Source organism: Arvicanthis niloticus, chromosome 22, assembly GCF_011762505.2.
Source record: "Arvicanthis niloticus isolate mArvNil1 chromosome 22, mArvNil1.pat.X, whole genome shotgun sequence".
NCBI classification, from domain to species: domain Eukaryota; kingdom Metazoa; phylum Chordata; class Mammalia; order Rodentia; family Muridae; genus Arvicanthis; species Arvicanthis niloticus.
The window spans coordinates 36,928,940-36,952,036 of NC_133429.1; the positions used below are offsets into that span (position 1 = coordinate 36,928,940).

General features: G+C 42.4%; 1 protein-coding gene across 1 annotated transcript in view; it reads right to left on the reverse strand.

The window, feature by feature from the left end:
* The window catches only part of Tph2 (tryptophan hydroxylase 2), a 105,146-nt gene that overhangs the window by 41,513 nt on the left and 40,536 nt on the right, over nucleotides 1-23,097 (reverse strand). The window contains exon 7 of the mRNA XM_076920241.1: nucleotides 22,448-22,583. Coding sequence (XP_076776356.1) covers nucleotides 22,448-22,583 — 136 coding nt within the window. The remainder of the gene's footprint in view (nucleotides 1-22,447; nucleotides 22,584-23,097) is intronic.

Sequence of the window (23,097 nt, forward strand, 5' to 3'; positions counted from 1 at the left end):
AAAGTCAATTTCCTCGGACAGCTGATCTGCTGGAACATGAGCACTTCCTTTGAGAAACGCCTTTGGAAGCCCCTGGAGATAACAAAAGCCTGCATCCGGTCTCCTTGGCTTAAGCTTCCATTTGGAGCTGGGTAAGTGGGCAAGGGATGGGTATGTGTCGAAGCTACCGCTGTTATTACAAAAATGGATAACCAAACAATGACTGACAGTAAACGTTATGATCTTGAAACTCACATCAAACAGATGTCACTCGAGTGAATAACCTTGTTCTAACAATTCAAGCTACATGACCATCCTTGACCAAACACTTTAGTGACAGACCAGGTTGAGTGGTTATATGTATGTGATCACCCTGCCCCTTTGTTCAGCAACAAGTCATGACCCCATGACCCCTGTCTAGGTGAATATAATAAACACGCTCAGCATTGGTGGTACTGCAGCTTCTCCAGTTTCGGTGGGTTTGTGGGTCTGTTCTCCCTTAGTTCCCACTCTGCCCCATCCTTGGAGCTGTGCAAGGATGAGGCCAGAAAGGATACACAGGAGGATGAGGGTGCCCATCAGTGGTTAAGGCACTTGCATAAGGACTTGAGTTTGGATCCCCATCATCCAAGTCAAAACACTGGCATCTATGATCCCAGAGTTGGAGCATGGAGACAAGCTTACCAGAACAGTGAGCTCCATGTTTAGTGGACAGTGACCGGGAATAGTGACCCTATATCAACATTCAGCCTTCACACACACACACACACACACACACACACACACACTCACACACACACACCTACACACTCACACTAACAGACACACATTCACAGACACTCACACACACACTCACACACACACACTCACACTGACACACACTCATACCTACACACTCACACTAACACACACATTCACACACACTCAGACACACACTCACACACACATGCGTACACATGGGGCAGTATACTGAAGCTTTATGAATAGGATACAGCACTTAAGGTGTTGTATCATGTTAGTGATTTAACCTTCCCTTGCCAAGAAGCTTTATAATATCCTTTTGATCGATGGGGAAACTAAAATTGAGTAAACTTAATCTTCTCTATTGTCATACTTTAAGAGAAAGAAAGACAGGACTTGAAATTCTTCGGACTTAAAAGTTGAATTCTCTCTGCTCTCTGCTGTTTGGATTTACAGATACAGCAATAAGAGGATAAAGACCATGCTTTGCGCATAGACAGAGAGCAGAACCCATATAATTAGCACAAAGAAGTCATAGAGTGCCCAAGTCTCTTTTTCTGCCACCCCCTGGCCTCATGCTTCCAAAGCACTTGAGGGACCTTTAAAAAAAAAAAAAACACCAAGTGTCCAGGTCCCTCTTATGGCCAGTTCAATCAGGCTTCCTGGGATTGACCAAAAAGTCATTTTTTAAAGCTCCCAGGTGAAAATGAGACATAAAATGAGACATAGCCAGAGCTGAGAGTCATTCTCATGGCTAATGGCACTGGGATGTCTCCCAGCAGGTTTACAAACAACTAACGCCTGGGCCAGAGAGATGGCTCAGATACTAAAGGCTAGACTCACAAACAACTAGAGCTTAAAACTACAGTTGAAGGTGCTTGTACGTTGTGAGGATGCTAAGTTGATTTCCTCTAAGGTTGCACCGTGACCCTGTAGAAGGATGAAAAGCAGATACTGAATAACAGGTAACTAGTTACTCTTCTACCTGAACTCAATTCGGGCCCATGCCTAACACTTCCATTCTGTGAGTGGAATCTTTGATCTCATTCCAAGAGTCTACATCAATGCCGAGATTAAGGTCAGCATTTTCCCTTTCATGGAAAACTCTGGACACTCCCACATTAGCCGTTGATGTCAATACTAAAGTACCCTCCTGGTCCTGGAAGAAACGAAGTGACAATGACTCCACAGCAAGGCCAGATATCTACCTCCGGGGAAAAAATACTGAGACTGGTATTAGCCCAGTATCAGTAAACCATGAGAACAAAGAGGCAAGCAAGGATTCCAGGAAATGTTGAAGAGAGGCAGGCGTGATGCTACATGCATCACGTGGCAGTGTGTAATAATGATTACAACCACATAATCAGTATAACAGATGAGATCATAGCTACAATAAGGGTTGATCCTTGAGGTAACTTCTAATAAACCCGAAAACTTATTTTATTGTAAATGTATTTAATGTAAACTGAAAAAAAAAAAAAAACCCTGACATAGAAGGACAATCTCCCGTGTACCCAGGGAAGAATAGAGTCTGAAATTTTGCTTTAAAAGTAAAGTAAAAAGTCCACAGCTACAGAGGAAAAAAAGAAAGAAAGCACACAAAGGCAGACAAATGACAGGAAGGAATCAATTCCCTTCGGCTAAAAACAGATCTGTGACCCCGGATTCTAAATTAAGGTGTCATTATCAGAAGCCAGTAACACACTACCCACCTTGAAAACCTCTAAGCTCATCACAATGACAAGGCAAGAAAACTGTATCTAGGATGAAAGAAAGAATGGATTTGAAGGAAGCCAAGTTATACAATATAACAGAGTGGGATAACATTGTTCCTTTAAGGATGAAAGCCCTAAGCAAGATGTCTAACAAAACCCTTAACAGAATGTTAGGGACGCCCTCTGCTCTGTTATGGGGAGAAATGATTGCTCCTGATTTCACTACTTTCTGCTCTTCTCTCAGGTCCCCTCCAGGCAGGAACCCTGAGAAATATTCCCAATGAAAATATTGATGCAGAAGACACAATAACCTTACTTCTCATGGGCCAAGGCTAAGGGGTCCTATATTTCCAGATCAAGAACAAGGTTATTATCCTTTGGGGCTGGTGGAACATTGACATAAACACTGAATCATTCTGTCTCCCGTTATCTTTGACAAAGGGACTTGGTGACAAAGAAGGAAGTATCCAATCAGCAACTGAGCAAAGAATTTAACCAATGAGCAAAGAAGGACATTCAGCATTTCTGATTAAATTAAAAAAAAAAAAAAAAAAAAAAAAAAGTTCACTGGATGCTAGAGAGTTGGCTCAGCAGTTAACAGCAATTGTTCTTGCATAGGATCTGGGCTCAATTCCCAGCACCCATATGGCAACTTCACGGCCTTCTGTACCTCCAGTTCGAGGGTACCGATACCCTCTTCTGGCCTCTGTGAGCACTAGCCGGAAGTGCGTATTGTATACATTTATACATGTAGACAAAACACTCCAACATATGAAATGAACAGATCTGAAGCAATATTTAAGGAACCCATTATGAAAGGTTACGTTTCCGTAAGTTTCTTTCTGAAGGAGGTGGTGCTGAAGATGGCCATCGTTTTAGGGGTCTGAGAGGTTCCAGGGTACGGAACAAGAGTGAGCGCACCTAGATCCAAGACTCTTCTCCAGCTTTCCTGCCAATTAAGCTCTGGAGGACTGACGCTGTGCCGCTTCACCCTGATTTCCTGCCACTATGCCCTGCCTGTAAAGCAGACCAAGGCCCCTCTGGAAGTTGAATTCTCCACAGCTGGACTCCTTGGTATCTAATGAGCATGCTCCCACTGGGAGCCGATAACTCTTGCTTCATCTCATCTCATCTCATCGTAGCTCTCTTAAAAGATCCAATTATTTGGTCATAATTGCGCCTGCCAGTGCAGGATGCTTCCGATCTCTCTACATCAGCAAACTTTTCTCTGTTTTCTTTTCTTTTTTTTTTTTTAACTCCTTTTGATGCATTTTCTCCTGAATAATGCTTTTTCAGAGCGCTTCACACAAAAGCGCTCTGTTGCCTGCAAACGTAGGACCTTTCAAAACTGATAGCACTGTAAAACATCATGTCTCTTAAAGAAGAAGAAGAAAAAAAGGCTAGCACTGATATCAGATACTAGACTTCTGCTGCTCTAAATTGGAATCTTCTCTGATAAGCCCAGTTAGGAGGATTCTAAAGCCGCTGAGTTGGGCCCACAAAGGGGCCCCGGGCAAAGTGTCTCCAGGGAATTCTTAAATCATTCTAAGAGAGTCGTGGTCGTTATGCTGCCAGGAAATAAGGGTCCCTGTTACGTTCAAATTCAAAATGAGTCTGGCATTTTCTCTCCTCTTATCAGTTTTCAAAGCTGACTCTTCTTGCTCGGTGTTCAACAACTGCTTTTTATTTTTTTGCCATAAATTAAAGCCTTTGGGAGGTGGTGGGTGAGCGTGTGCCGTGGGCTCCCCAACCCAAAGGACACATCCGTCCTTTTAAACGCTTATCCGAGGATTTTGTGTGTTTTACATGAAAGAACAAACACACTCACTAAATCATAAAAAGAAGGGTAAGAAGATAAGAGGGAAAAGACGGGTTTTGCCTCCGTAAAAGTAAGCGGAAGGGTGAGCCAGGATCCAGAATAGAGTATTTCTTCAGCCTTCACAGGACACTTCGGTGGGGGAAAGCAGGTGATGTGGGATGCTGGGGTGCAGAATGAGCAGCCAGCAGGAGACTTGTTTTTTTTTTTTTTTTTTTTTTTTTTTACTGCACTAGAATGATAATGGGGGGTTAATTTGGTGCTGCAGTAACTTGTCCTTGGAGCTTTCTAGAGAGCCAGAGTTTCCTTAGTTCAGATTTAAAATCGCATTCTGTAAGTCAGACCTGGTGGTACACACCATAGGACTTGGGAAGTAGAAAACAGGAAGGTCAGAAATTCAAAACTAGCTTCTGCTGGAAAGCAAATTCAAGACTAGCCTTGGGCTACATGCGACTGTCTCAAGAAACTAACAAATAAAATCAAGCCCACATAAGTTTTTTTGGCAGCTCTTGTGATCATTTCATCTATAACCCATCACAGCATATAGAAACACAAAAGTGGCCCTCGTTTTGAAAAGTCACACACATGTTGCCTGGGACGAAATCTTTACTTCCCTCCCCTACGAATCCCCTAAGGATGTCTAACAATCTTGTTCTTCACTACACATTTTTGAGAGTATGAAGAATGTTACAGATCTCTGTCTCTGTCCTTCTGTCTCTCTGTCTATGTGTGCGTGAGTGTCTGTCTGTCTCTAACTCTGTGTATGTGTCTGTGTGTCTGTGTATGAATCTCTGTGTTTGTGTTCTGTGTGTTCTGTGTGTGTGTGTGTGTGTGTGTCTGTGTGTGTCCGAGTAGGTGTGTCTGGGTGTGCCTTGTGTATATTTGTGTGTATGTCTGTATGTGCCTGAGTGTCCATGTGTCTGGCTATGTGTGTTATGTCTGTGATATATATATATATATATATATATATATATATATATATTATGTGTACTGTATGTTATGTGTGTATGTTATGTATGTCTGTATGTGTGTTGTCTGTACGTGTCTCTGTGTGTATGTGTCTCTGTGTGTCTCTCTGTCTGTCTGGTGTGTGTGTTATGTCTGTGTTGTGTGTATGTGTGTTATATGTGTTGTGTGTGTATGTATCTATGTGTGTCCGTCTCCCTGCCTGTCCACTCTGTGTGTCTGTTATATGCATCGAGTATTGCACCTGTCAATGCACATGTGCAGAGGTCTGAGGGGATATCCATTGCCTTGTACAATCTCTCTCCACCTATTTCCTTAAGGGGGTCTTTCACAAAACAGGAGCTAGGCTGGCTACCACAGGCCATAGTGACCCTCTTCTCTCTGCCCTCCACAGGGCTGGGTTATACACAGCCATGCCCCACTTTTAAACAAGTACTGGAGATTTTAACTCAGGTCCTCATGCATCTGCAAGAACTAGTACCCTTACCTGCTGAGGCATCCTCTGGTTCCATCTTTCTTTAAATGATTTGTTATGAGCCTCATACACACTAGATACTATATTGGGAGCCACAATTTAAAAGTAAATAAGGCATCATTTTGATAAAACACCTTGCAAAGGTTACCTTATAGTGACTATCCAAAATGAGTAGCAGCCAGAAAGTGCTAGCTCTCTCCTCACAAAAGAAATAGCTTCCATTGTTTACTAGAGAGCTGCAGTGACATTTCCCACATGGCACGAATGCCCCTCTGTTTCTAGAATATTTCACATTCCTCATGAAAGCAAGAGAGATTTGAAATCCCCCCCCCCCACTTCACTAAAATTAAGGCAGTAATAAAATCCACTCTGTAAACGCATGTACCCTGGGAGTTAGGGGGCTTGTCACCATGGAAGAGCCCTGAGCCAGCATGAACAAGGCCCTGAGTTTGATCTACCACTAAAACAAATGTCATTTGTCTTAGTTACTTTTGTATTGCAAAGTGCCTTGACAATGGCAACTTATAAAAAGAAAGCATGCAATTTGTGGAGCTTGCGATTCCATGGTCACCATGGCAGGGAGCATGGCAGCAGGCAGGCAGGCACGGTGATGGAGCAGTAGCTGAAAGCTGACATCTGACCCACAGGCACAGGGCAGAGAGGAGGGAAATGGGGAAGGGAGAGTAAACTAACTAGGAATTATATGGGCCTCTCGAAACCTCAAAGCCTGCCTCCAACGACATACCTCCATTAACTAGACCACACCTCCTAATCCTCCTCAAACAGTTCCACCAACTGGAGATCAAGTATTCAAACAAGAGCCTATAGGGACATTCTCATTCAAACCACTACACTATTGATGGTGGACATTTAAAAATAAATACGTTTTAAAAGGATGTTCTCTTGAGTCATCTCCTAGGTTGATTTCCCACATTCCCATGAAGGCAAATGACTTAGACAGCCCTATCCAGTAGAACACTCTGTGGTGATGTGCCGGACCCTCTATCTCTGCTGTCCAGTGAAATGGCCACTTGGCATTATAGCTACAGAACATTTGAAATGTGGCTAACGCAACCAGATATTTGATTTATAGCCTTAATCAATTTCACTTAATAACTGTCAGTAGGTGTTTTTTATCATATTGGTCAACAGAAACCTACTATTTTTTTTTAACCTGGAAAGATGGAGGTGATGAGTCCCTTTGACCACGCATCTTTAAACAATGTAGGAATATGATGTGTTAAAAGTGTAAGCTTCCCTAAGTTAAATATTATTGCTCATATTGCATTAAATTGAGTTTATGTCTCAGTTTTCATATTGGAATGAGTTTTTGCTCTCTCAGTACTTTATCACTGAGGAGCTATAAATGTTCCCAAGATAGAGGCCATACCTCATGCCTTTTGAGTAGCCTTTTGGACAAGCCTAGCACATGAGAAATACCCAACTCATCTGAACACAGCAGGTGTTTAAGAGACTCCACTGCTCCACACCAGGAAGAATCCAAGTGAAACTCGCACCATTCCTAATTTCCAATCGCATTAGGGCTCTGGACCAAATCGTGGCTCTCCTCTTTTCTAGCTGTACGACCTTAGGGAAATTACCTGACTCCTGTGAACCTTAGAATTGCCATCTGTAAGATGGTGAAGGTCTCACAGACCTCTCCAAAATGGGTGGCCTGATGCCAGACAGATAGAATGAGTGGGGGAATGTCCGCTCCCTTTCCTTTTCTCTAATGGCAGTGTCTGTGACGAGCCTACCCACGGGTGTCATTCTTCACAGGACAATAAAGAGGCTTGAATGGCGATTGCCTCTTTTTTTTTTCTCCTAGAATTCAATCATTTTGAATTTCTTCTTCTGAACTTTCAATTTAAAAATGCAAATATTTCTGAAAAAAAAAAAATCCTCCCTGGTCATCGCTATCCTGCACACCTGAAGGTGCATAATGAATTTCTCCCTGACTCCAGCTAGCTGAGGGAATATGAATTTTCATCCAGGTGTGGTTGCTTCTGAGTGCTCTAATTTTGGATCATGGGCACTGCACATAGAAGACAATCCTGGGGATAGAACAGGGGCTATGGGGGGATTGCTGCTTAAAATCAGCTTTTTAAAAAAAGGAAAGAGAGAGTGTTTTATCATAAGTCAGTGTACCTATCTTCAAAGCACAAAAGTCAGGTTCCAGTGGGCATTTAGGTGCAATTTTGGTTTCACATTGCATGGGCTTTAACTAATGTAGAGGACTTTTGAACTGGAATGGAGTTCCATGAAGGGTACTCAGTGCTCCTGAGACAACGGGCTCTGTAAAAAGTCTTAGGGCTGATGGTTTTATTTTAGGCACTTCACAAAACAAGGCATAATATTGTCATTGGAAACATGGAACTTTGCGCCTAGGAATACTTCATCACAAAGAATACTCTGGAGTCTTATGAGAAGCATCGGCCTCCACATGAGTGTAAGAGGTACAGAAGATGAGTGCAGCTACTTGGTATTTATGTCAAGCTTTCTTCTCTCTGAAGATCAAAGCGTTATTTCATCACGCACCACACAGGGAGGTTAAATGGCTTGCCAATGTCACACTGAGAGCTGATGCTGGAGCTTAGATGTCAGGGCATGGAGTCCTGTGTGCTTCTGCCTGAGGACAGAGCACATAGCAGTCTCCTATGGCTTAAGCATGCTGTCCTGAGGTGCTGTGCCCTTCTTTTTCCAAGTGACATGAGAGATTTGCCTCCTCATGATAAATGGGGGGGGGGGGGTTAGCAGCTTCAACCCTATGAAGATCAAAAGAGAAGGCCACCTTCTAGCAAGCCTGGTAATTGGGCCAAGGACTGGAGAAGAAAGTACAGAGCTAGTCTTTCCAATAGGCTCAGAGAGTACTCCGAGAACAACCAAAGGAAAAAAGTCATTTTTAAGTCTTCTGCAAACTTTATAATTAAAATTTTGAGAAAACTGTTCAATTTCAACATATGTGGAAGTTTTGTGTTTGAATCTATTTATCAAAAGTAGTGATGGTTAAACCCACAGATTATTATAATTATTGACCCAGGTCAGATCCTGGCTTCCCTATTTATGAACTGTGTTACCATGAGCAAATTACTTAACGTTTCTCTGCCTCCTTTCCCCATTCATAAATTCAAAACAACTCCAGAAGTTTTGAGTTTTCAATGAGTTCCTTCGTATCAATACTTACAGTGCCTGGCACTGTTACTATACACACACAAAAAAATGTTCTTGTTTGCTATTACTAGAAAAGGTGTTATTGCTACCATGACATTGGTAGTGGTGGTGGCTGTCGAAATCACTAAGATTCAAGAATAGGAGGTGTGATGGTTTGTATATGCTTGGTCCAGGGAGTAGCACTATTAGGAAGTGTGGACTTCTTGGAATAGGTGTGGTCCTGTTGGAATAGGTGTGGTCCTGTTGCAGTAAGTATACCACTGTGGGCATAGGCTTTAAAACCCTCATCCCAGCTACCTGGAAGTCAGTCTTCCACTAGAACCCTTCAGATGAAGATGTAGCTTTCTCAGCTCCTCCTGCACCATGCCTGCCTGGATGCTGCCACACTCCGACCTTGATGATAATGGACTGAACCTCTGAACCTGTAAGCAGCCCAATTAAATATCGTCCTTACAAGAGATGTCTTGATCATGGTGACTGTTCACCGCAGTAAAACCCTAACTAAGACAGAAAGTGATGTCAATGTTTTTCAAGGCTCTCCCAACTTCACTGGCCCTGAGTATACCAAATTTTTCCTGAGAGAAAAGATGGCCACTAGTTTGGGCATGTGAGCTCTGAGTTAAAAAGCAGGATGGGGAGTCCAGATGTATTGGGCTTTCTGAGAACATACCATCATCTCAGAATTTCACTGCTGCAACCTTGAACAGCAAGGGTTACAACAGCACAAAGAAAGCCAAATGACTGGGCAGGCTTGGTGTTGAGCTTGTGCATCCTCTGGGAAAGGGGATGCTTAAGCAACTCTTACACTGCAACTCTTACACTGCAACTCTTACATTGCAACTCTTATATTACAACTCTTACACTGCAACTCTTACACTGCAACTCTTACACTGCAACTCTTACACTGCAACTCTTACACTGCAACTCTTACACTGCAACTCTTACACTGCAACTCTTACATTGCAACTCTTACACTGCAACTCTTACACTGCAACTCTTACACTGTAACTCTTACATTGAGACCAGCCGCAGACTGAACTTCAGAAAGAGTTTATCCTAAAAACACTTATGGTGGCCAAGGTTCATGCTGGACCAGTGTGAAGACCCAGAGACCCCAGGAGAGGATAGGAAAGGTGAGATCGTATCTGTGCTCATGTTATAGACCTAGCAAGAAGATGGGTCAATCTTTGTAAATGTGAAAGCCCGCATCGTCACCTGCCACTGTTCTTACCTAACAAACAAGAATTTGTCTGAGCCCCAAGACAAGGAAAAGACAGCACATCTTCTGCCATCCCTGGGAGGATTCTGTTGTAATAAGCAAGGCCTCAGCATAAACTGCACTCACTTCCCTTAGACATAATAAAAAATATGATCTGAGATAATTCACTTTTATTCTTCCTGTAAAGTAGAAACACAGCAGTGATCACACACACACACACACACACACAAACAATGCTCCTAGCTGCAAAACCTTTTTTAAACTCTAAAGCAGTTATATTTAAAACTAGCATTAATTGCTCCTAAATGGTTCAACTGTGAGCAAGAAAGATTACGCTTGCATTTGATGCACATGCATTGGGGTGTATTACTGCAGCAAGCACTGCAGTGTTCTTCTATAGCATTGTGACTTATTCCTAATGGTCAAAGGCAGCTTTTGATTTGACAAACCATGGCACCAGGGCAGAAGTGAAGTCCCATACGTATGTGCCAAAGGAGCTATCGTCCCAACACAGCACTAAATCTACCTCCTTGATCTAATGAGCATAAGCTATGCTGTATCAAGCATATTTGTATTGCAGATATGCTAATCACAGCATATAAAACATCAGATAAAATCTGTAATTGCTAATGCTTTCATGGAGACATTTTTAAAGAAATTTCTGTTTGCATCTGTGCTTTTCTCTCTTCCACTTCGGCAATGGCTCCCCTCCTAGTTGGTTGGTTAGTTGGTTGGTTGGTTGGTTAGTTGGTTGGGGTTTTTTGTTTGTTTGTTTTGTTTTTTGGTTCTTGGGTTTTTTTATGTCAACTTGACATGAACTAGAGTTGTCTAAGAAAAACCTTGTTTTTTAAAAAAAAAAAAAAATCTTTCCATAAGATTTCCTGGAGGCAAGTCTTCAAAGCATTTTCTTGATGAATTATTGATATGGAAGGACCAAGCTCACGGGGGCAGTGCCATCCCTGGGCTGGTATTCCTGGGTGGTATAAGAAATCAAAATGAACAGGCCATGAGGATCAAGCCGGTGGCCTCTGCTTCAGTTCCTGTCTCCAGGTTCCTGCCCTGACTTCACTTGACAACATGAACCCTTTCTCTCTAAGTTGTTTGATGGGTATTTTTTCACAGCAATAGAAAGCAAACTAAGTTACCTCTTCTGGAAAAGCACATTTCACAGGCTTGAACTCACGATGCTGAAAGTATTTTAGATTTTAAATTCTGCTTGTCCCTCTCTGAAAATGGAAATTACTTTAGGAAGTCAGGCTATGGGGTGTGATTTCCACACTGTTGTGAGCAATGTTAACATTCTAGAGGACACAAGGCATTGAACCATGAGACACTTGGACACCTCTCGTTCCATCCAGAAATCTAAACCATGGCAGGCTTAGCCTATATTCAAATTCAAGAGAACAAGACTATATTATTACATAGATAGATACGTAGCAATAATTTGAAAAACATAACCTTCCTTCCATGACCTACTCTATGTGCTAGACCTCAATCCATACACACAGCGTCTCAAGAAGGGAATTATAGCAATTTAAACAAGAATGTCTACCATCGTCTTGGGCATTTGAACACTTGGTCCCCAGTTGGTAGCACTGTTTGGGTGAGGTTTTGGTGGTACAGGCTTGTTGGAGATAGTATGTCACTTGAGGTAGACTTTCAGAGTTTAAAGAGTCACACCACTTCCAGTTTGCTCTCTGTTTCATGCTATGGTAAAAGATGTGAGCCCTTAGCATTATTCTTAGCTTGCCATCATAAGTCCCCACCATAACAGACTTATCCCTTCAGAATCATAAGACAAAAAAAAAAAAATCCCTTCTTCTATAAGTTTCCACAGGAACAAATATGTGACTAACACAGGCATGGATTATGAGTCTAGGAGATGTTTATTTTTGAACTGTATTTCTTATTAAGGAACTCTGAGTTTCTACAGCATTATTGGCTACAGTGACAGCTAATAGAATTACAAATTGTATGCATCTGTAAACGTATACATGCAAATGAAATCACCAGTATGCACCGCCTACTTAGCATAGGATACGTTAAAGAAAAATACAGAAACCCCCAAAGAACCAAGACCTCAACCCCACCAGAAGGAATTATCCAGGAAAGAAAAGCCAAATGAACTGAAACAGACACAAAGGAGAAGAATCAACAGAGCAAGTGAAAAGACAAATGTCTCTCTAAGAACAAGAAGCCTGATATCAGAGACCAGATCCAAGCAAGCTGCTTGGATAAGGAGTCAGGGCGGGAAAGATTACCTCTCTCCAACTTCAAGAATTTCCTCAACTGAATCAATTTCCAATTCTGCCACCTGCCCCCATAAGCCTTTACAGACAAATCCAGAAGTTCCTTAACAGACAAATCCCAAGTTCCCTGGGGAAGAAGTGCCCCCCCCCCGCGCCTACTTTACTGTCACTCACTGTGGTGATTTGAGTGAGAAAGGTCTCCATAGGCTTGTTTGTTTGAATGTTCCCCATTAGTGAAACTGCTTGAGAAAGATTAGGAGGTGTGGTTTTTGTTAAGTAGGTGTGTCACTGAGGATGGGCATGGGCTATTCCTGATTGTCATCTTGACCTGGAAGGAACTACTATCCAGAATTGGAAGGCTCCCTGAGATCCTGCTCCTGAGGCATAGTGGCTATGAAAAGCTTAGGCCCAGGCAAATAGTCCACGCCTTTAATCCCAGGAGACTAAGGCAAGGAGATCTCTGAGTTTAAGGTCACCTGGGACAAAGCAAGTCCCAGATCCAAGCATGTTGGTACAAACCTTTAATCTGGGCCACACCTTCTGCTGGAGACCTACGTAAGGACATTGGAAGAAGGAAGGCTCACTTCTTCGCCTGCTTGCCTTGTGGGACTGAGCAACTGCTAGATCCTTGGACTTCCATTCCCAGCTGCTGCTGACCATTGTTGGGGAGTTGGACAACAGATTGTAAGTCATCAACAAATTCCCTTACTATATAGAGACTACGCATACGTTCTGTGACTCTAGAGAACCCTGACTAATATATATGCCAAGCCCAGTCTCTCTCTCTCTCTCTCTCTCTCTCTCTCTCTCTCTCTCTCTCTCTCTCTGTATGTGTGTGTGTGTGTGTGTGTGTGTGTGTGTCTGTCTGTCTGTCTGTCTGTCTGTCGGTCTGTGTCCAGCTTTTGGATAACGTAAGTTCTCAGCTAGTTCCTCAGCACCGCATCTGTCTGCTGCCATGCTCCCCACCATAATGGTTATGAGCTGAACCTCTGAAATTTTAAGACAGCCCCCAGTTAAATGCTTCCTCTTATAAGTTGCCTTAGTCCTGGTGTCTCTTTACAGCAATATAGCAGTAACTAAAACACCCACACACATACTGATATACCAGCCCCTTAGACACCTGCAACAAAATGCATGGCAGAAACTGCCGTTAACATAGACTTTGTTCTAAATTTCTACCTTAATATTTGATGTAGCTCAGATATAATTTTGAACATAGCATGAGGTGAATTATTTGTAAGGCATGCAAACTCCTTTTTTACCTTCTAAGTAAAACAATATTTAAAGTTAGTTACAGTGCTGGCTGGCTTTGTGTGTCAACTTGACACAAGCTAGAGTCATCAGAGAGGAAGGAGCCTCAGTTGAGGAAATGCCTCCAAGAAATCCAACTGTAAGGCATTTTCTCAATTAATGATCAATGCGGGGGAGAGCCCAGCCTGTTGTTGGTAGTGCCATTCCTGAGCTGGTGCTCCGGAGTTTTATAAGAAAGTAGGCTGAACAAGCCATGTGAAGCAAGCCAGTAAGCAGCATCCCTCCATGGCCTCTGCATCAGCTCTTACTTCCAGGATGCTGCCCTGTTTGAGTTTCTGTCCTGACTTCATTCAATGATGAACCATGCTGTGGAAACGTAAGTAAGCCACATAAACCCTTTGCTCCCCAACTTGCTTTTTGGTCACAGTGTTTTGTCACAGTAATAGAAACTTAACTAAAACAGTTACCCAGAGAATAAAACAAATACATTTTTAATGCCCGGTGATATACAATTGTGTCTCTTTCTGCTTACCCTGCCTCCATCTCTCTCTCTTTAAGGGGATATGGAGGCAATTTTCCTCAGATCCATAATAGCTAACTTTTCTTTTAAAACGATCATCTTAAAAGCAAAGTAAATGGCCATATGGGTTGCTCCCTAGTAGGGACTTTTTTTTTAATGTGATTTTTTAAAAAATTAAAGAATATCCTGATCAAGACGACCTAGCATCACAGTCTTTATTGCTGTTGAAAACACTGCCATTAAAGCTTCATGAATTTGCCTCACAAGAGGAAACTGAACATCTGAACATTTCTGAGTCAGGGAGCCGTGACCAGCATTAGCTCCTGAAGCCACAGCCGTTCCGAAAGGAAGCTACTACCCCAGAGTGTAGCTAAGATTCATCTGGACCTGCAAGCTTGACTTTTCCAAAGAACACTGTCTGTGACTCTGGGTGTATCTCAAATCTGACACCTCCTAGAGGCCTGCCATCGTGGCTCAGAGCACTTTCTGTTTGGTTTTCTCTTCCTATGCCAGGTGTAGAGATCCACTCTGACTCTTTGCATCTCTGAATTACCTTTGCCAACTGGTCTTGAGTTCATGACAGTCTTACAGAGCAAAAACTAGACATGAACAAATAACTATCAGGCAGTGTTGTAAAGGCTAACATAGAAGTAAGGCAGTGTGCTGTAGAGACAGCTAACTCTGACTGGAAAGGCTTCAAAGAAGGCTGGAACTGAGCCGAATCCAAGGGATTTCAACAGAGTTGTTCTAGGCAGAATGAACCTCCTTGCTTGCCTTTCAGAAGACTGAGACTCTTTGTCTCTCTGTCTGTCTCTTTCTCTGTCTTTCTCTGTGTATATGTCTCTTATGTCTGTGTATGTCTCTTATGTCTGTGTATGTCTCTCTTTGTCTATCTCTCCCTCTTTCCCTCCCTCTCTACTTCCCTCCACATCTCTCTTCTCTCTCTCTCTCTCTCTCTCTCTATATATATATATATATATATATATATATATATATGGAGCATCTTGGAGGAACTAGTTAGTGGTTCGATAAGACTAGTTTCAAGTTTTTATATTAAGAAAACAAGCATCTACAGGTGGTGTCTGAAGGGAAAAGGCAGAAGTTAGATTTCTTACTGTCTTGCAGTGTTTCTTAAGTCAACTTAATATTACCCTCTGGTGCATGACTTGGTTTCTACAAATGGGATGGGTGTCCAATAAAAATACTCTTGACAGCTAATGGGTGGTGCCTACCAATTCCCCTAAATGTCTTAAAATGCACAGGGCATTTCCCTGTACACAAGAGGAGCAGCCACAAAGTGCCACAAAAGTAAGTCCAAAAAAAAAAATGGAGTGGTCAGCGGTACAACATGGCAAAGCCCGCAGATAAAAATTAGACCAGGAAGCCTTAAGGAGGACTTCAAAAATTTTGCTGTCAGTATATACACTGGATTATGCTCATATGTCCCTGTAAACTGGCACTGAGAAGCCTTCTCTCTCATTCCACTGTGTGAGAAGAATAATCTTACTAAAATAATTTTTAATTGACCACTTGATATTTTGTAAAGGAAATCATTTGTTGGTGTTGATGCTTCATTAATCACAGCATTATTTGGGATCACAGCTGATCAAAGCATGCAACTAGCCTACACTGAGGAACAGAATCACAGCCTGAGGCACTACTCTCGGAATGAAAAGCAAGCATCCTTGTACTCCTAATATATATATTAGCGACCTTCAATCCAAGCATGAACAAATGGGAAGGTATCTACTCCGACCAGAAAACCAAGAATCACTGACTCAATAGATGCGTCTACAATGCGACAGGCTAGAGAGATTTCTCCTGAGGAAGCAAGCCATTATGCCACCACTTTTTTAATACAAGTCTTACGCTCTGCCCAAGTTCAAAGAACCTAGAATCTTTAAAATGCAAAATCTGGGACTGGGTGTATAGCTGAGTTGTATGGCTGCTGGACTAGCATACATGAGGCCTGGGTTTGATTCCTAGCACTGCATAAATTGGGCACAGTAATGCATGCCTGTAATTCCAGCACTTGACAGGTGACAGCAGGGATATCAGAAGTTCAAGGTCACTCTAAGCTACAATCCATATAACCACGGAGGTTAGGTACCTAGTAAAGAACTGGGGGGGCGGGGGGGGGAGGAGAGGTTCACCCAAGGAAGTGGATATAGAATATATTGTTACAGAGAGACTAAAGGGGGGGGATTAAATGAGGAGGGGATAGGAAAAACGGACATGCAAGTGAATATGGAAAGTAATAACTAACACTAGATGCCATTTGAAAGCTCATTGAAAACCTGTTCCTGAAGAACCTTCCTAAAATATATGAATATGTGATTAAAATTTAGAGTCACCAAATAATAGGGGAGAGAATGCTCCAACTAGACAACTTACACCACCAAGGGAAGCCCCAGTAGGAGGAATGAGTCCTATCAAATTGAGTTGTTGGTCAAAGGGCCCAATGGAAACTCCTAAACATCTCAAACTATTGCCAAAGCTATTGGTTACTCTCTACAAGCTGATGTTAAGACCCGATTATTGAAGACAACACTGATATATCTCAACTCAGACTATTGCCAAGGTTATTGGTTGCTCTCCACACACTGATGTTAAGGCCCTATTATTAAGACAACACTTATATATCTCACTGAACATGAAGAAGTCAAGCCGGTGTCTAACTAGAGGCTTCACTCTTACTGATCATTACTGATACTGAAACGTACTCTGCATGCTAGCAGAGGAGAAATAAAATTGTCAACCCAGCTACAAACTCTGTGATCTACAATGGCTACCGTCCTTGAGATATGTTGGTGCAACAGTAGCACAAATGCCGTAGGAATAACCAGTCACTCTGGGATTGAATTTAAGGCATACTCTTTAAGATGGAATCACATCTGACACTGCCAGCATAACCAGAAACCTGAAACTAGACAGACTATGGGCCTACGAGGAAATGTGCTATTATTATTCTGCTAAAGAAACTTAGCAATGAAATGACTCGTAATGACATTCTGCTATACCCATAAACCAGTGCCTTGCTCGACCATCGTCAGTAAGGGGTCTTCTTACAATGGATGGGAAGTAACACAGAGATTTACAACTAAACAGTGTGATGTAGAGAGAGATATCAGACTATTCAGTCTTAAATGAGATGTCTTCACCAAACTCTCCCCTCAGGGGCAAGGGAGCTATGCAGAAGAGGAGTGAGAAACATGTGAGAGCCAAGGGAGATGAGTGAGGAAAACAGAGTTCTCCAGACATCTGAATATAAGTTCTCAGAGTCTGTGACAGCATAAGCCCTTCACAAGTTCAAGCCAGACAAGTTCTGAGCTGAGAGAGAGAAGCTGACATGGTCTGCCCCACAACCAAGAAGTTATTGATAATTGGTACCCACTTGCAAAGGAAGTTTGGTCTTCTCCAGTGGAGTCCCATTGAATCTATTAAACACGCTTGGGGGTAGCATCCATGTCCAAGAGTGGGTGGCAAGCGTAAAATGAACTCAATGACTGTTAAGTCTCATATAGCTTTGCTTGGAGATTTTTTTATCTTATTGGTCCATTGCTTATATATTTTTGTTTCTGATTTTGTGTGTTTATAGAGTTATGTGCCTATTGTGTGTGTGTGTGTGTGTGTGTGTGTGTGTGTGTGTTTCTTGTTTTTGTAATGTTTGGTTGTCTTTTAGTATTTTTTTTTTTAAGGGCATGAAATTGAGTGAGTAGGGAGCTTCTGGGAGGAGCTGAGAGAAAGAAAAAAGTGTGATCAGAATATATTGCATGAAAATATTCTTTTCAATAAAATAAGATAAAAACAGAAGCTAAGAGGCTGGGCAGTGGTGGCGCACGCCTTTAATCCCAGCACTTGGAGGCAGAGGCAGGTGGATTTCTGAGTTCGAGGCTAGCCTGGTCTACAGAGTGAGTTCCAGGACAGCCAGAGCTACACAGAGAAACCCTGTCTCGAGAAAAAAACAGAAGCTAAGAAGAAGTCAGAAGAAGGATGAAGTGACTCGGTAGTTACACTCATTGCTCTTTTAGAGGACAGTGTTGGATTCTCTGCACCCACACGGATGCTCACGGCCATCTGTAACTCCAGTTCCAAGGGATCTGATGCCCTCTTCTGGCCTCTGTGGGCACCAAGCACACAAGGTAAAGGCAAAACATCCGTATCCATAAAATAAGATAATGTTTTGAAATTAATAAAGTAAATATGTATTTAAAGAGAAAAGCACATAGACAAGCCAAAAACATGTTTTGTGTGTGTGTGTGTGTGTGTGTATTTGTGTGTGTGTTGAAAGTTGTGATGCAAAATGTACTGCAGTAGAAAATAATTCTTTTTTACAGATAATGTCTCTTTGTTGCTTTCATTCCCATTTCTACCTGGGTCTTCACAGCTCACCTTTGTCTCATTAATGTGGCCTCCAGCACCACAGTTCAACAATTGGGGCTGTCATTTAGAGGCAGAGAACAGGCACCAAACGCAGTGACTGAGTTGAACCTCACAGATTGGAGAATCTGCCCTCTTTATGGTTTTCAATTGAGAAAATGGGATTTCATTATAAAGACAATGCCTGTGAAATCAGCTGGGCAGGAAAGGGCACTTCCAGTACAGTGTTTTATGGGTTTGAACCATGTGGCTAAGAAGAGACTGGAATTTTGTGACCTGAAAGGATTAAGAGAAGCTCTACAGAAAATCTATTCTGCATAGCATATTTCTGGAAGGATATAATAGAATTCGGTATCAGGAGTGGCCTCTGGAGATGGATGAATGAAGTTCAAGATGGAGAAAAGGAGTTCACTGTTTGAGCACACCCTTTGAATTCCAAGCCCCATATATGTATTAGTTTTTATGAAATAATAATTTTTAAACAAATAAATATTATTAAAATCAAAGCAAAGGAGATAGCTTAATCCCTAGATCCTGGCCACAGAAGCATTAGGATCCCAGGTAGATGACCCCTGAGGTGGAATAACACTCAAGGTCACCCTTTGCACACAAACACCTACACATACTTACAAACATGCATGTACACATAGACTACACAATCAAAAGACCGAGCTGATAAAAACAACACCAGATTTTGGAATCTCCTATTTCTATACTGTGACTCTGTCTCCTCCTGCCTGTCTGTCCACAGGAGTCCTGTAATACTCCTGTAATTTAAGAGGAAAGTTCTCCAAAAGTCAGGAAAGACAGAAGTGAAACAGCATCTTCTGGACATGACAGAACAGCTGCACACATGATCTCACAGCAACTGTGGTTATATGCACAGAAGGCAAGCCAGTCAAAATCCTCACGTGGAGTGGGAAGGGTTCATGAATCATCTTCAGTTATGGTTGGGGGAGACTCTGTTGTTTTTAAGGGTGTGGTCTCTGGTATACCAATCATGCTCTGGTGGATAGCCACCAGACCTAGGAATATTTGGGCAGGACAAATTGGACTTAAAAGTTATAAAGACAGAGAAGAAACAAAGTTAGAGTGGAGTGGTAGAGGGCTGGGAATAGATTTGGGGGAAAATATGGAGACAAATGGGGAGAATGTGATCAAAATACATTGAATGAAATTCTCAAATCATAAAATATTCAAGTTCTCAATTCTTTATAAAACAATCTTCAAATTCACTCCTGAACTCCAGAACTAAGGTCTTCTTCTTCAGGAAATCCCAACCCTGAGCACCTCAAAGATAGCTTATTCCAACCCAAATCCTCCTCCTCATTTCCTCTTTCCCCCAAGATTGGTCTTCTTTTGATATTCTTAATAATTACTAGAAACAACAGGTCATTTACTTTCTCAATAAAAGCTTTGCCATTACCTCAGGGGGTTCTCTCTCTCTCCTTGTCTTTAACTCCAGTCACGAAATACTGTTAAATCCTTTCCTATGTGGCTAAGAGGACATCAAATAAACACTCTCTTGTACTATTGCACAGACTTTTTTCTATCCCAGCACATGATATGGAGCATATGAGCAGCCTAGCTAACTTTTCCTCTTTATTATTCTCCACACTTCTGCAGCCCCTGGTCATCTTTCTCAAACACAAACACCGGAACATGCTTCAGGACCCTGGATAGTTCCCCAGGGCCTCCCGAAAACCAAAGCCTGTTTGTCCTACATTGACAAATGACCATAATGTGTTCTGATGATTTCACCTCTGTATAAGCTGTGCCCTAGCCACTCTTGGCTATGAAACCTGCTCCCTCGCGCCTTCTGCATGCTCCACAACTTTGTGTTTGCTGGTCCTTTGGCTTAGAAAGTCTTTTCTCTTTTCGTGAGACCTTCTCCAAAAAAAAAAAAAAAAAAAAAAAAAAAAAAAAAAAAGAGCTCTCTGCTCACCATTCCTGACTTCTATTCTGGTTCTATCTTCTTTGAACGATTCTGTCCTCTGGGATCCTCTAATGTTTTTGCATGTACCCAAGCAATAACCCTAAACAAGTTCTTTTCTGATTATTTGTGCTTCTATCTCCCCTAACAGAATGTCAATTGCATTTAAAAAAAAATACTACATTTTATTCATCTTTAAATCGGCTGTACCTTCCTATTAATACTGCACATAAATATTGCTGGATGAATTGGCTGAAAGTACCTTGGTAAAAATACAACACATTATCCCCAAATTTTATAGACTTCTGTGGCTAAAATCTCATTTCTTGGCCCTCTTTTTGTGCATACCTATTGGCACGCTATCACCAGTCTCAGGAGGGCCAGTTATACAAAGAGATCTAACAAAGTGCCTGCTATTTGCAAACAGGGCCATTTGTAAACCCTCTGGGCTAGATTTAGAGATTGCCTTTCTAACTCTGACAGTGCTCCTTTGAGCACTCCACTACAAGAAACATTTCTTTTCCAAATGTCTGGAGTCCTATAAGTAACCTTTGTTTACCCTGAAACACTTTCAGAAAAGCTGAACAGAGCTTTAAAAAAAAATGTAGTGACCCCACAGGGACTCACCTGGCCAGCAAATCGTGCCTGCTTAGGAGGGGGTTGGGGGCTTCAGAAGCTTAGCTCTAATCCCTGCCCACCTTTGAGGCTATCAGCCACTTAACTGCTTGGACCTCGAGGGCTCTCTGCTCCCCAGTGAAGACCTTGGCAGCCCATTCATCATGCGTTTATTCAAGCAAAACAGCATCATAAGCAAAGTGATAACTTGAGAGCCTTGAACAGTGGGCAAGAAATTAACCTAAGACTGGAGCAAGGCACTCATCTGAATGGAGTCCAGGGAGGCAGACAACCATGGCAGCTCCCAACTTCAGGATCTTTCCTCCTCTGCTCTCTCTGGCTTAGAATTCTCTAACTTGAAATGATTACATTCAGATCCCTGCTCTAATACCATCTTCCAATGGGGCACCCTGGGGACCCACAGCAAAATGTAAAGCAAGTGATTCTCTGTCTCACCCTCCTGCTCCATCTGCCTTCTCGGTACCTACCAGCATTCATTAGCGTTATTGACACCTACTACCTGTCTATTGGCACACTAACCATTGCTCCCCATCTGACCAGCCAGGGACAGCAGAGTTTTGTCTCATTCCCTAACTACCCAAGCACATAGGTGTTTCCCAATAAATATTACGTTTTTAAGAATGGCAAGTAGAATACAGAGCGCCTGGCACTTGTAGACTGTAGAATCCCATATGTGCTAGAGCTGCTTAACATATAGGGATTCAGAGTCCCCACCCCCAGTGCCCACCCATGATGTCATTTTAGGAAACAACCTCATTGCTTCTCTGTATGCTCTTAGCTCTCCCACTGGCAAGGAGAGAATGGATAGATGGGTCACAAAATGACTCTTGAGGAAAGCTGACAGGTAAAAAAGAATCATACACATCATTGCTATCTGGAAGCTGTGAATGACAGAAGAGCATTCAAGGAGCTAAGACTGCAGAAGGTGCATAATAGGAGTCAGAATTCAACAAGAGATGGGGGCAGGGAGGGGGAGGGGGAGAGGGAGATGAAAGAGGAACTTCTACTGTGATGTCTGCATGTGAACCTCCCGATGAGAGGCACATGTGTCCCGACTGTGTGCGCTGATGTGTCCTTTCCTTTCCTTTCCTTTCCTTTCCTTTCCTTTCCTTTCCTTTCCTTTCCTTTCCTTTCCTTTCCTTTCCTTTCCTTATATCAGTGGAGACAGGTTCAGGCAGACCATTTAGTGTTGCAGTGAAGTAAGAGAGACGGCCCAAGCTACGCTATCAGAGGCCGGAGGTCCCAGCTGAAGATGTTGATCGTCCAGCCCGCTCTCCCTTCTCCACACAAGGGCTGTGATTCTCACTGCTAAGAAGATGAAATCAAATCGAGTCCAACTTGACCATCTTTCAGTGTAATGGCCTTCATGAAGTTCAGCTCCGACTGCAATACTCACGGTTCTGGGGTGTAGAGGGGGTCAGAGCCGTGCCGCACGTACTGAGTGCAGTGGAATACTCTATAGGCCAAGCCAGCCAGGAAGTCTCTTGGGCTAAGGTAGCCAGCCACTGGTCTCACTGTGAAGCCAGATCGCTCTAAAGAGACAAGAGCAAGAACCAACTAAATTCAAACCTCAGGACCTGAGGACCCACTCATGGGTTGTTAGCATAGGATTTTCATTTTTTTTTTTTTTTCCTAAATAACCTTTTAAAGACTAGAGGCTCGTTTACCATTTCTGACACGTTGCTGTGCATGCTTCTACCCTTGGGGAAAAATCTTTGGCGATGACGGTTATTAAATAATACATTCGCACATGATGGATTTTTAGGGCCTCAATTATTTGTGAGGATGTTCCAGAAACAGAGCCATCCAGGTTCTAAAACTCCTGACAAATGAATGACATCTGTTAACAGACATCACGTTTCTGAACTCTGGTGACGAAAATACACTGGCGAAAAGATGGTTTCCAGGGGAACGAGATGTTCATTAAAAAGGAAGGGTAAAAATATTTTTAGGCACTTAAACTCGGGAGCCAAATTAGAATAAGAAATCTCAAATACGTAGGAGAAGATTCTAACCTAGAGTGAGGGTTACTACGTGCTCCCAGTG